This window comes from Atta cephalotes, assembly GCF_000143395.1.
Source record: "Atta cephalotes unplaced genomic scaffold scaffold00075, whole genome shotgun sequence".
NCBI lineage: Eukaryota > Metazoa > Arthropoda > Insecta > Hymenoptera > Formicidae > Atta > Atta cephalotes.
Window position 1 is genome coordinate 954,914 of NW_012130139.1, and position 14,697 is coordinate 969,610.

The following is a 14,697-nucleotide window of genomic DNA, read 5'->3' on the forward strand; positions in this document are numbered from 1 at the left end:
ATATATATATATATATATATATATATATATATATATATATATTTTATGGATTTCTTCGGTCGAGAAAAAGCTCCACGCCGATGAAAATTCATTGCAATCTGAAAATATAAGTTAAATATAAGTGTAATGTAAATATATTATAGTTAATTAATTCCTATATACATTTTTAAAATAAAATTTTCTCAAGGAAAAAAATATATAGACAAATTAAAGTATACATAATTGTTGAAAGTTTTCTATAAGACATCTAAAGCAGAAAATTGATTAGATACATAATTATAAAGCAGATTAAATACGAAATACATAATATCGAGTTTATATTTCAATGTCATAGCTACATAGAGAGAAAAAATCATTCAGAGCAGAAAAATATTTCTATTACCAGAAGAAGTATCGTTTGTAAGAGAGGATCTTCTCGAGATAATTAGAACAATTGTTTCTAGATATCATCTCTACCGCAAGAACAAATCCGCGGCTTTCTTCTCATCTAACAATGAGTAGTGGACTTCATCTAACTGATAATCCTGTCCGGAATATTTAACGAGACCGAGGAAGCAGAAGGACCGTCGAATTTCCCAGCAGGACTTAACAACCTGAGATACGAGGATCACGTTTCGTAGTGGATGACTGGGTGATATCAACGGTGGCTTTAGGCGAGATGGAAAGGACAAAGGCGAAGGTGAAGGAGCAAGGACAAACGTATACATACGTTATAGCATTAAAAATCAAGAGAGCAAAAGAAAATACATACGCAAGAGAAAATTGGGGGATGTATGACTTTCGTGCAATTTCTACTTTTCTACAAATGATATCTATTAATAAGAATTTTCTGTTATTGTCAAAATGAGCAAGATTGTGAAAAATAAGGATTAATTTGAAAGGAAGGAAGGACCGAAATAAGAGAACTTATAAAAGTTCAAAAAAAGTAAGAGTCTTTATATATTTTAAATTATTTTCAAGTTGCATTTTCTACAATACATTATCTACAATACATGTTTAGGAAGAGTAAGATGAACTGAAAAGAAAATTAAATAAAAAAATTCTACAACGCTACAAACTAAATAAAATAATAAAATAAAAATAATATAATAAAAATTACGTAAGAAATAGATTGTATTGGTGCGGGTAAAGAGAAAGAATAAAAAGAGAAAGACACTACGACAGTCAGAAAAGAGAGAAAGAGAAAGAGAAAGAGAGTGCGAGGCTTCCCTTTCGTCTCCTCATCTTCCTGCTCCTGTTATCCTCCGCCCTACCCTTCGTCCGCGTCCCTTCCTTCCCACAGGCAGAAAGTAATCAATACTTCGGGAAGGTGCGTGGGTGAAGCACACACGCCTGTGGGTCGCGGCATTGCCAGTAACCTTACGCGAATTTAACTGTGGAGCTCTCTTCTCTCAATACACACGGAGGAGAGGATCACGCAGCTCCTCGCCTCTCCTCTCGGCGGGAGAGATATTCGAGATTCGTCGTCCTCGTTCTCGGCGAAGAGGCAGAATTGGAAGACCCAGTCGACGCGATTCCGTCGTTTGCGATTCCGAAATAAGATTTTTTTATTTGTGCAGGACAGCCTTTTCAAATATCTTTTATAAGAGATATATGATATTATACCCCCTCCGAAACATGAAACTCTCGAGTTTCGTGTTGATTAAATAATTTCTTGGCGTTTAAAGATATTTTGCCTAATATTTTTGTCTTATTGCAACGATATATTTTTTTATAATTTATATAATTTTTGTAATGTAAAAATGCTGCTTACCAAAGATTCAGAATTCAATTAACATTAGAAGCACTTAAATAAATAATTCACATACTTATTCGTTCATTTTCCTTCTCCTTTAACCAAAATTATATGCCGTTCCAGGCATTTATCATTCATCAAGGTAATCCCGACTGCGATGCGTGCCTTAAGGATGCAGGAAGCGGCTGTCCCGCGCGACTCGGCGCCAGGCGTCGATTCTAGTTTTAATCGAATTTAGGCACACGCCGAGTTGTTTAATCGTCCGCGACAAAAAAAGAAGCGAATAAAATAAACGGACGTCGAGACGTCATGTTCTGCGGAGGGAAGGGGGTAGAATCGGCGAGGGATTAATTAAATGCAACGCGACGGTGGTGTATTCATGTCGCCATGAGCAAGCGAAAAAGAGAGAAAGAAAGAAAAAGAGGATGCAACCACCCACTTTGCTGTAGTTCCGCGGGAGAATTACGAGAACGAACCGCTGCTGCCGCCGCCCGTGTGACAAAGGCTTAAGTACAAGCCGCGTTACAATGCCCGAGACAACGTCGTCTCCAGATTATAAAATTTAATTAAAATTTCGTTAGGCCCTGCCGAGTCCTCTCCCCTTCTCGACCATCCTCGTTTTCTTTCTTTCTCTCTCGCCGCTCCGATCGTCGCGTTTTGCGTCTCTCTTGTATCTCGTTGTTTCGTTTAGATCATTTCCGCCCTTGTTTTTTTCGTGCGTTTTATGTAGCGACGATGCATCTCGAGAATGTAAACAGCGGTGACTGCAGTAGAGTGCGCCAAATCGCCATGAGTTTAATTATCACGTTACGGTCTGATCAGAATTCGCCTGATGTTATAACTTGGGGGAATTCGATAATGTCTGTTGGAATCAACTTTTTCAGTAAAAATTGCGTGGAAACTAATATATACTACTCATTTCCGCAACATGGGTTTTACATGATGAAATTTCAAATATTGGTACTAGTGGTACGTGAAGTAACTTTTTAAAATATTGATTATAATTCAGAGTTAAATATAAAAAAACGTGTGCAAAGATAGATAGCGATTAATCAAAACTTGCGCTACAGAAAGTATAATTCATAAATGAATATATATTAAAGAAACGTATTTTGGATATTAATTAAAATGATAAAATCTATAAATTAGAATACAATGTATAGTAAGTGTATAAAATGAGACGTAACGCTTTAACGAGCTCTTTTCAAAGGAGGATAAAAACGAAGAATAAAAAAATAATAATAAATCTCAGCATTCCGAATTCTCTCTTCCTCTCCGCCCTGGTTTCTACCCTCATTTTATTTTTTTAACCCTCCTTCTGACGTCGCAGACTTGCACGGGCTCGGCGGAAAGCTCAAAGTGGGACGAGGCTGTTGAATAAATAATGGCCCGCGGTCTGCCTCGATCGCGAAAGCCAGATACATGCCTTTTTACGTAAGCTCGCGTGACCTCGGTTAGTTGACGACCGACCGGGAAGAGGCAGCCATGAAGACCCTTGTACATTTACAAACCATTACACATGGTCATCGTTGAAAGAAAGGAAGGAAAAGCCCGAACGTGATAATCAGCGATAATCGATGATAACCTAATTAATCTTTAAATTGTCACATCAGGAAACAAGAGACGAATCATAAAGAACTGACTTTATGTGTATTACGTGTCACGTTACAATTTTTTAAAATTATTTTTCATTCTGCTAAATACTTCTTCGATTATACAAACAAGCTAAATTTACAAGAAGTCAAGATTAATGAGATAGAGAAATGTATTCTTAAAAAGATACATGAAAGTTATACATTTCCCGTCGGCAAATAATGATGTAGTATTCAGCAAATACAAATTTCTCTTATGTAAACGATTTGTTTTTGACATAACAATAATGTATTTTACATTAATCACAATCGTATTTTATATTTTGATCCAATTTGCATTATTTGTTATATTTATTTTACTGTAATGCTTGTAAAATAAATGCACATAAATTGATGTTTGTTCCCATTTAAACAATTAAAGTACGAATCGTGGAAACGATCCTGTATCTTTAATTAGAAATGCTGGAGATAATTAGATTAGCATTTATAATTCGCATGTTGTGCTGGATAGAAGGCAATATATATTTTATAAATACAGACTGTACATATATAAAAGAGATTGAATTAAAATCGCGAACTAGATTTATCCTACAAAAGATTATGACATGTTTCACGAGAGAAGCGAAAAGATGAGGTGGACGTTCGTTGCTTACGAGACTCTGATAAGATACACTAATCAATGTTACGGAGAAACTGTTGGCTACGTATGGAGATGGAGCTCCGTTGCACTTCTAGGAACGCATCTGATGACGAGAAACGAAAGACTACGCGGTCAGCGACACGAGTATGGTGTCGTCTGTCTTCTTCGACCATAAGGTGGAAACGGAATCGTTCGCGGGTGCATTGATCGGCAGGAGAGACAAAGAGAGTGCAAGGAACTTCTGTACGAGCTGACTAGAGAAAATACCGCGACTATCGCGCGAGCAGTGTCATGTTAATGCGTCCGGACTATTCGATATACTTCTCGTGATTCGCGAGAAATTTTTCAGTGACGATTATACAAATAAACAAAAGAAGTATTAAGAATAATAGAGAGGTGCTTACAATTAAGTTGTTATAAAAAGTCTACTACTTAAAGTGTAATCATGTTTTTAATGTATTATATATATCTTGATTACAATGTCTGCATATATCTTTAACCACTGATAAATCTATATAAAAATATATATTTTGTTATTAAATTTTATTGTTATTGATATTTAATATATCTCTCGATACAATTTTAATTTTTGAGAAGAACTAAAAAATGTATTTAAAAATTTAAACAAAAATATAATTAAGACTTCACCTCGATTTAACGCTACTTTACTTGATTTACAATTAATTATTATAATACAATTTTGATCCGACAAAATTTTCGTTACAATAAAAATTAATAAAATAAATTATGTAATACTTATGATTTTTAATTTTCTTCAAATCATTTGCTTTGCCTATTAAAACACATTAAAAGAAATAACAAACATAAAAATAATTCAAGTGCCTGTAAAAAATTTTTGGACGGAAGAATAACTATTATTTTCTTGTATTAATTTCATCAAATATTAATACAAGATATTAATTATTAATTTATCAAATATTCATATTTATTATAAAAGCAAGTTAGTGCTATAGTTTAATATGATTGAATAATATGCAACTTGTATGCTAATCAGTAGGACATCGCAAGCCGGTTTGCAAATGGCGGCTCATCTTGGGCGCCGACGCCATTTTTACGCTCTTAAGTTGTTTCGCTAAGAGAGATACATCACATTTTAAATATATTTATAATTATTCGCATATTAAAAATAAAAAATCCGAAATATCTTTGAAGCTTTTGTGCATTATTTATATGGTAAAATTAAAAAAAACTTGAACATCTTAAAAGCATTTTATAATTTCCAAAAATTCACTTTTATCAAAAGAATTTCCAGTAGATTTTTTAAACTTCGTTGATAAGTAAAAGATATACATACATTTTTAATTATCTGTATATCTTCCGTCGTCACAAAAAGAATTCTAATATAAGTATTTAAAGTCTAAGTCCTGAGGACTTAAAATGTTACCAGACACTGGACCTTTGAAAATTTTAGCAAAAAAATTGGCAAAAAGAACTAGACAAAGTAAGAAAAAGAGACAAAGAAAAAAAGCATTATTCTTGAATCTCACCAGAGTTCACTAACGACCCTTCATAAAAGGTCACTTTTTATAAAAAATGTTTCAGAAAGAAAAGAATTTATAAAGAGTTTCTAAAAAGAATTTATAAGTTAAACAATTTTTTTAAGAAAAGTTTTAGAAAAAAATTACAGTTTCTTTGTAGAAACGCTTATAAAAGATATTCTTCTATTACTTCCCGGGTCTTTCGAAATTTTCAGGTATGCTTGATCTCATGTTCAGGTAAAAAAAATATTGTGAAATCGACAAAGGGGCCTTCCTGGAAGTTTACCCGTGAAGCCCAAAGGACTGTTAAAGCATGCCAAAAATTTACCTGGCTTCTTTGTCCAGAAGATTTCCCAAGAGAAACCTTAATGTCGAGATTGACAGGAAGCGAAAATGTCGACCCTCTGTCATCTTTTCGATGCACGATAACGGAAAAGTTTGTGCGAGACAAAAACGCTTGAAAAGATATTTTCTTAGAAATATTAAACACATGATTGCACATTGCATCTGCCACAGGTTTCTTTCTTTCTATAATATCTTTCTATAATATTTCTGTAAAAAGGAACAAAATATAGAGAAAATATACAACTTTTTCGGTATAATCATTCTTCAATTTTTTAAATCCAGCAAATTGGCGAAAATTTTAAATTAGTTACCATGTCTTTTCTTTTTCTTCTAATTTTTATCCATAAATTCCTTTATTATTCTTATATATATTGTCTTATATATATTGTCATATACTTTTTAACAAATAAAAAGTGATGGAAGACAGCTTTAATTCGACAAATTCGAGAACTTTAAAAACAAAATAGATAACAAAATATTGATTCTTTGTTTTAATTTAGAAGCTTAGTTTTGGTACAAAGACATTTAATATTGAAAATTGAAAATTGAAACTGTCAATCATCCCCTCATTAAATAATAATTTACACTACAATAGTTTGCGCTATCGTGACTGTAACGGTTTCATGTGAAATGGATTTCCTAATTGATTTGATTCAATTTTGATACTAAAAGGAAAGAGTCAGAGTCGGAATATCTTTGTCGAGTGCTTGAGACGGTCATAATTGATTTATATCGATTCGAAAGAGTGTTTTTGATGGAAAGAATTTTCCGCGATGGCAATATCGTAGGTGTCTGCGTTACCGACGCGAAAAAAGGCGCGATGCGCGTTTTCACTGGAAGATAGAGCCACGAACAACGTAAGAGACTCTATCCGGAGTCTGGCCGATGCGACACGTGACATGGTAACTATTCATTTCGACGAATTAATGATAAGGCATTCATCGTGGCATTTCCTTCCGATCCGTTTGCGCAAATTAAACGTTATTTATATTATGCTTTAACGTGTTATATTACACGTTCTCTCGCTCTATTAAGATAGCACATCCATTATATCAGTCTTGGACCGCCATGCTAGCAGAAAATGGCGGCTCGACTGCGACGTAACTCGAATACGCGTCTCCATGACGTTCTCATGCCTCTCGTTGTGAAAGTACGAGCACACTCAGCCATTTCGCGACGGCCGTTTTTATTTCTCGGAATCTCCTATTCGCTATTTACATTTCTATTACTCGCAATTTCGGCAGGGAAGACATCATCGAGATCACCGTATCCAGATGGTTCACTCTTAAATTAAAGTCACGCACGTTGTTCCGCCACGTAGCTGTCTCCACTCTAATTCGTTCCCCGCTTCTTCTTGCCCACTTAACTTTATTACGGTTATCCGTCATTATTTGTCGTTATAGAACGATAAAGAACGGCGGCGCGATTATTCAAGATCACCGTGCGATTTTTGCACGCGATTTCTTTGCATAACTGCTTTTTTGCGCTCGCGATAATACTTTTTTCAGAGGTAATTTTTCAGAGGTATCAAAAATGAAGTGGTACTTGTAACACACTATTTCGTGTATTTTTCTTTGTACATTTTCGGACGTCACGAAAATGATCTGCAGTTTCACAAATTTTGTATTTTTAGAGATTTACAGTTTCACAAATTTTTTCTTGATACTTATATTTATTAAAAAAAAAGTTTTAATACACATTAATTGGAATTCTGGTAGATTTAAAAAAGGAAAATCAGACATTTATAGATAAGCCTATCAAACATTCCAGTCGAGATAATTAGAAATTTAATTACAATAATTAGAATTCTGATTCATATATGATCAGAATTCGTATCGTTGCTCACAACCAGAATATTTTTCTCAATGTAGATCTACACTAGTCTACTTGGAAGCGTAGAAATACTACAGGTTTTCGAACGATTCCTTTTCATCGCGTGATCGCGTGCGATCATCTCTTCATCAAATTTCAACACCACCCCACGAGACATCTCGCGTTACTTTATTGAGGTTGTCCTGCGGTTTCCTTGTTCATTTATTTGTCCTAAGTTGCGGCAGAACGTTTGTCGGCGCAGCTCTTAGTATTGTAGTAAAACTCATGAGAATATTCATTATACGACTAATGTATTATTTAATTTCTATTTAAAGAAATTCAATTCAACATTGAGAAAAATATCTGATTAAATTAATTCTGGTTAAAAATGGATTAGAATTTTTTTAGATTAAATTTACTAAATTTTAATTAAAATAATCGAAAAAAATTTTCTGGTTCCATTTATTTTCAACCAGACATTTTTCTCAGTAAATTAAAATATATTTCTTTGACTTTTCTATCAAAAGATCCCCGAAGATCCTTGATTTTCAAGGCGTATTTGGCGCTGATTATGATCGTTTGGAACAGTTTTGTTTATTTGATACGAAGAACATGGTAATGTGGACGCGACAGTGCGTGTATGCGTGCGATGATGACGATTGCTATTAGGAGATTTGAAAGCGGAGAGTATGAGGCGAGCGGGGGAAAGTCTCTCGCGTGGAAAGTTTTGGCTGGAATCGCACCTCAGCTGTCCCACCTCAGCTTTAATTGGTGGGGAAAACAAAACCACAGCTATGATATTATATTATAATAACAGCTAGAGCATTTTCTCACCGCACGTTTAATGCTAAACACGGCTGGCGTTTCTAAATTTTGTCTTCTCTTTTCCAAATATAGTTCACAAGATTCATAAAGCGTATGGAAGAAAGTAAAATGAATTCTTTCAACAAAAGATGGAAACAAGACTGCTTTTGTGAAATAGAAAAAAAGGTGAAACACATCCCATATTTCATGTGTACAATAATTCTCGTTATGAAATATTGGATTTATATGAATGAATGAATGAATAAATAAATAAATTTATTGCTCCTCTTGAGGTTATAAATTTACAAAGTATATTGAATTTATATTTTAAACTTGTAAATTTTATTAATGTAACTATTGAGAGGAAGAGAGATTGTACACGTGTACAAGCGTAGAGAAAGCTGTAACGATTTGCACTTTTTATTCCATTCGTATTTCATTGTATTGTAATTATATTTTTGGACCCGAGTCGCGACCTGCGTTTTGAAGAATTGGACTCGCTCGCGTCTCCATACACGCGCGCTCTCTTGTGAAGTGAAAGAAGAATTCACGTCGTAATTGCGCGTGTCGTCACGCGTTTACGTAATGGAAAATTACGTAAGTAAGTACGCTTAGAAAAATATAGCTGGCGACACATCGCAAGTTTCGCGAACAGATTTTCGCCAGGTAAACGCTTGCGACGCCGATCTTTTTCGCGCGTCATCAAAATTCGCAAATTTCTTTTAACCGTAACAACACTGTTGTGTAGAATCTTCTGATCTTTCAACTCTCCTTGTTTCAATCATCAAAAATAATAGTCTACTTTTTCCCTTCTTGATTTTATTTTGATTTCTCAACCGATTTCTAAAAATCTCCCTTTTATTGCTCTCCTATTGTAAAAATAAAATTTCAAATTCAAATGATTTTTTTAATATTTTCCTTTCTATCAACAAATATATTTTCATAGAAAATACCTTCTACGTAGCTTCTATATTTTTCTTCGATTATGATGAAGACAATTTGTCGAGTCGTGTTCTTTAAAGAGTGAAATCTCACTTTTAAAGATTGAAAATTGTGCCACTCTTTTTCAAGACTGACTCAATTTTTTCACTTTTTAGAAAGAGATTCCATTCCAAAGAATTTAGATAATACTTTTATTAATGCTATCTCTTAATTAAACTTTCTTATCTTTTTCTATTTTTTTTTATCTTCAAGCATATCTATATTCTTATGAATTCTCGTTCTAAGCTGACGTTTTCAAATACAGAATGTCAAGCAAGACGCTTTCTTTCTACCTTTGCCCTCGCTTCTTCCGCCTATTTATTTACCACCGGTTTCCGGTGTGGACTTCGCCATAATAAACCGTACGTGTACATATATGGTCTATTTCTCCGTGTTATTTTTAAACCACATCGTAGTGCGTGGTATGGTGCACTATTTCTGGCTCTAATTCGTGCGTGTCACGCGGACGCGTACGTACGACGAGTACCTGATGCGAATCCCTTCCACGTGGGTATCGTTAGGAATTACGTGTAATCCAATTTTATGAAATCTCATCAAAAACTTAAGCCATTTCTTTCGGTATTACATCCTTCGAGTGATTTACGAAAAAAATTTACATTTATTACGAATAAAAAGTTGTCCGAGTTTTAGAGAACAAAGTGTGCTGTAATTATGATGATAAAATATGTTTCTTATTTCTCGGATATTAGAAAATTACATTTCTTGGTATAATAGTCACTTAAAAATTAGAACTTAATCTTAATTCTTTGTGTTACAAGTCATTTAGAACTTGAGAATTGTAACCTGAAAATAATAAGTACTTTAATATTTTTATTTAAAAAACTGACTTTTATGTAATTAGCCGGATGAGGCACGATTCAAAATTAAAGCCATCGATGTGATCTATAATGCGTGAATGTATTCCGGTGGTAGAAAGTCTTGCCTGGTCCCTGTTCTTTATTATCCTACCTTTTCGAATGAGTCACGTTGCGTTTTCGCTTTACGGGGTGTCATTCTTGAAGTCACGTACGCGATACCGTCCCCCCTTGCTCTATCGCCACCATTTTCGACAAATTCTTACCATCATACAATGAAACCATTGTGCGTGTTATACCTAAATTTCAATACAGCATCTTTTCATATAATTTCAATCTATGAAAAATCTATTTCTCTACACTGTATTTATATTTTTGAAATTTATTATGAATAAAAATATTTTTATACACTTTATTATGACTATATACGATTTTAATCGAAGAGAATAGTTTTTCAATTTCTGTTAGATTCAAAATTTTTCTAAAGCACAAAGAAGTTGTATATAAGAAATTGAAAATTGCAAAACTAAAAGTTTAAAGATGACACTCTAACTTTCTTCTTATTATTAAAATTCTAATTTTTTCTTAAAATTCTTCTTATATTGAAAAACTACGTAAATCCTTCTTATTTTTTTATATTACTTCGCCTGAAAGACGTTTTCATACTGATTATTGCGAAAAATATTACTAAGGCCTAGTCTAAAGGCTTAGGACGCTCGTACGGAATACAAGAGATCCAGGTTTGATTCCCAGCTGAGGTAATATTTTTTGCAATAAATTTTTTTGTTCACAGTTTTTCAGCATATTAACATCTTTTTAAATTCTTCTTTCATTAAAGAACTTATATAAATTCTTCTCCTTACATTGAATTAGATACAAGATAGAACTTTTCCTAATTTAGTTTTACTAAATTAGGTCCTTGGTATGTTTGAATTTTCCGATTAAAAAACAACCAGATGAGAACGTGACAAGTAAACATTATGCGTGCGTAATAAACTTGAAAAGAATTTTCCATTCATGTTACGTTCATCATGCTGATGGCGACACTGCCGCGTCGTTTCAGGGACAACCACGAAATCGTGCCACGTGCAATGGCCAGGGCCGGCTTTAATCAAAAAGAAAACTGACTGATTATCAACGGGATCACTTTGAATATTATTTCTCATCGGTCATAATTTTTTAATTTCTCATAATAAAATTCTTTTACTCGAGAAATCAACAAGAGCAACAATATTAATTTCTACCATATGCTTTAATAATTGATATATTCGTGTATATATGTGTGTGTGTGTGTGTGTGTGTGTGTGTGTGTACCTAGATTTATTGTTCAATATTTCGAAATCTTAAGTCAATAAAATTCGTATCAATCTTCCTCATCACTAATATTAAGAAATCCAATTTCTTAATCTTGGAAATTACTTAACAAAATTAAACAACAATGCTTTTAATACTCAAAATAAATAATCAATCACTATCTTTCAACATTTTTGTAAAGGATACATATCAAGTCATAATTATTAATCATAATTATAATTATAATTAAACTTTCAGAAATTATTTTTCATGTTGAATGTATAATTATTCATATTGTATCGATTTTTTATATAATTCATTTCAACATATCAGAATGATATATGTGCGAGATATATCTGCGACAATCAATTTCTTTCTATAACTGAAGAATAGAGAACGGGATACGAGATATTCAATATTTTATCTTTAAATCACGGAACAACATTGGTTGCTCTCATTCAAAGCTATTAATCTTTTTGCTATGACATGAAGTGGATGAAAAATGCTATCACAGTAGTTAATTTTATTATTTGAACACTTTTGAAAATTTTTTCTCCTTGGAAATCGAAAGGCAATTTGAATGACGTGTCTTTATTGTGTGAGATATCACATTTTGTACAAATTATCGTAAATAAACATAGAGATTACTTTTTTCGAGTTTATTTAGTGACTTAATGTAAATTAGATGAGTCATTGCAATGTCTTCTCAAATACAAAGAAAATTTTCGGTGTACAATCACAGTAACCTTTCGAACGGCTAATTTCCGATTTATATAAAATAGTTATAATGACTATCCATGACATGAGAGAGAGAGAGAGAGAGAGAGAGAGAGAAAGTTACAATTTACAATTCATTAAATAGTAATTCCTGTCTGAACATATTCGTTTAATGACTTTATGGCTCTCGTCTTTTCTGATATTAATTCTTTTTTTTAGGTTTTAAATAATATTGAACGATTTACATAACTATTACACATAAATCACGTGAATTCGCGGGACATTGCGACTCTGATTGCATATCATGTTCAGTAATATGGAAACAGGTTTTACCTCTCGTCACTCCAAGTCGATCGCGACCATTCAGCCGGATGAAAGAACAAATACCGCCGAGCAGGCATACATAATGGTGTAATGACGAGATACGCCCGCGCACGGAGTGCGTGCGTGCGTAATTTGATTTACGTTATCGCCGATATTTATCGAAGAGGTTGTTGACTCTGCGAACGTAATTCTTGGCCGGCCGTGAGATTAGACGACACTCGACTTCGTCGAGACAAAATTGCGATACAATTTCGCCGTCTGCGTGCCATTATATTTGTCTCGCGATGTGTAAATCGGTAGGTATATTTGAAACGCGCTCTCCGCGAGTGAGAGCAGAGAAACAACTTTCGCTCTTTTGTGTGTGTGTGTGTGTGTGTGTGTGTGTGTGTGTGTGTGTGAGATATTTGATCGATCAGTATTCTTTTTAATAACAGTTTTTCTTCGAGTATAGATTAAGCAGTGATAGCAGAATGATATTAGAATGTCAATGATATTAGAATGTTAAACTTAATATAAAAATCATTATTATTAGTAGAAATTAAATCGATGAGAATAAATCAAACAATAAAATTTTATTTTCAATCGAAGCGGATCTTGATGCTTAATAATATTCATATACAAATTTGCAAATACATTTTTCAGTGCTATAAACTGTAATTTAATTTGTCGGACTTATACACGCTTCCATCAATATTAACTTTAATCTCGATTTAAACTTTATCTTTTTTTAATTCTTAAAAATTAGAAAAAGAAGAGTAAGTTGAACTAAGATTAAAATTAATCTTCATTGATAGAAACGGGTATTAAAACGTAATTATAAAGAAGTAACATCACAAAAAATTATATTCGTCAATTTGATAATGATCTTACTAAGCATCTTAAAATCGCAAAGAATAAAAAAACATACAAAAATTTATAATACGGACTACTATCTGAAAGCGCTACTTTTTATTACTTTATTACTATATGAGGAATATTAATTATTTATTCGAACATTGCACAGCAATTCCTTTTTATTTTAAGTTATTAATTTATTCATTAATATGCTAAATTGAATATTTCGCGATTTTTGCTTACAAATTATCTTTTATTCTTCGTAAGTACACTTAAAGATGCCGTCCTTATGTATAATCGACAAACGGTTATGAGAACTTAATTAACGAAGGCGGAAGCGATCGATATTTGAAATTTACCTCACGTCATATTACATAATCGCCACATGTCTTAAAAAGCGAATTCACCAACAATCACGGCCTGACGCAATCAACCAATCGGAAATATATAGTCTCGACTTCGCGCTCATTTGCGCGCCAATATCTCCTCCGACGATCACGGATAGTCCCTCCAAAAACTTGTATTAAGATTTGCGTATAACGGAAATTTTCCACATTAAGTATGTATAGTATGTTTCTGTTGAAGTTACATTGAAATTTTGCGTGCCAAGTACTCATCGGACAATAACAATAATTATATTCGCTATCGATGGAATTATCGACTATTTCTAATCGAGATGACTATGCCATTCTTAAACGACCTCTAATATTCCCTCATGTTTGTGTTGTTACCCTTACAAGTTCTTTCGCAAGTTCGCAAAGTTGTTGATATATATATGAGAAACCTGAATTATAAGTATATGATTGAAAGCAGATTGTAAAATTACTTGAAAATATTGAAAATAGTTTATATTTTATTCAGTATCGCTTTTGATTTCATAAAAATAATATTCCATAAAAAAATCATTTCTATTTAAAACGCGCTTAGCCGTTTTTCTCTTTCAAGAAGTGACCTTTCTAAACGTAAAGCACAAATAATAATTTTAAATTACAGCTCACGCATAAACAATGTATATAATCTACTAACGAAATATTAAGATCGCAAATTAACATCTGTTAGCGATCAATAAGAAATATAGGCTATATGATTCTCAATTTTACCTCGGACTATCACCGTTCTTCTCTTCGATCTCCAGACGCTCCATCTCCTTCTGCAGCATACCGCCTTCCGCGAATTTATCCAGAGACATATTTACGATAAAAACTGTCGCAGAACTCGCGCACAAACGTAAAGATTACGCGTTTACACTTGTCTCCTTCTATATATATATATATATATATATATATATATATATATATATATATAT

At 33.1% G+C, this 14,697-nt stretch overlaps 1 protein-coding gene across 1 annotated transcript in view; it reads right to left on the bottom strand.

Moving 5' to 3' along the window:
• LOC105624288 (insulin-like growth factor 2 mRNA-binding protein 1) overlaps positions 1 to 14,580 on the bottom strand; it is a 62,018-nt gene extending 47,438 nt beyond the window's left edge. The window contains exon 1 of the mRNA XM_012205648.1: positions 14,492 to 14,580. Coding sequence (XP_012061038.1) covers positions 14,492 to 14,580 — 89 coding nt within the window. The remainder of the gene's footprint in view (positions 1 to 14,491) is intronic.
• Between the last annotated feature and the right edge of the window lie 117 nt (positions 14,581 to 14,697).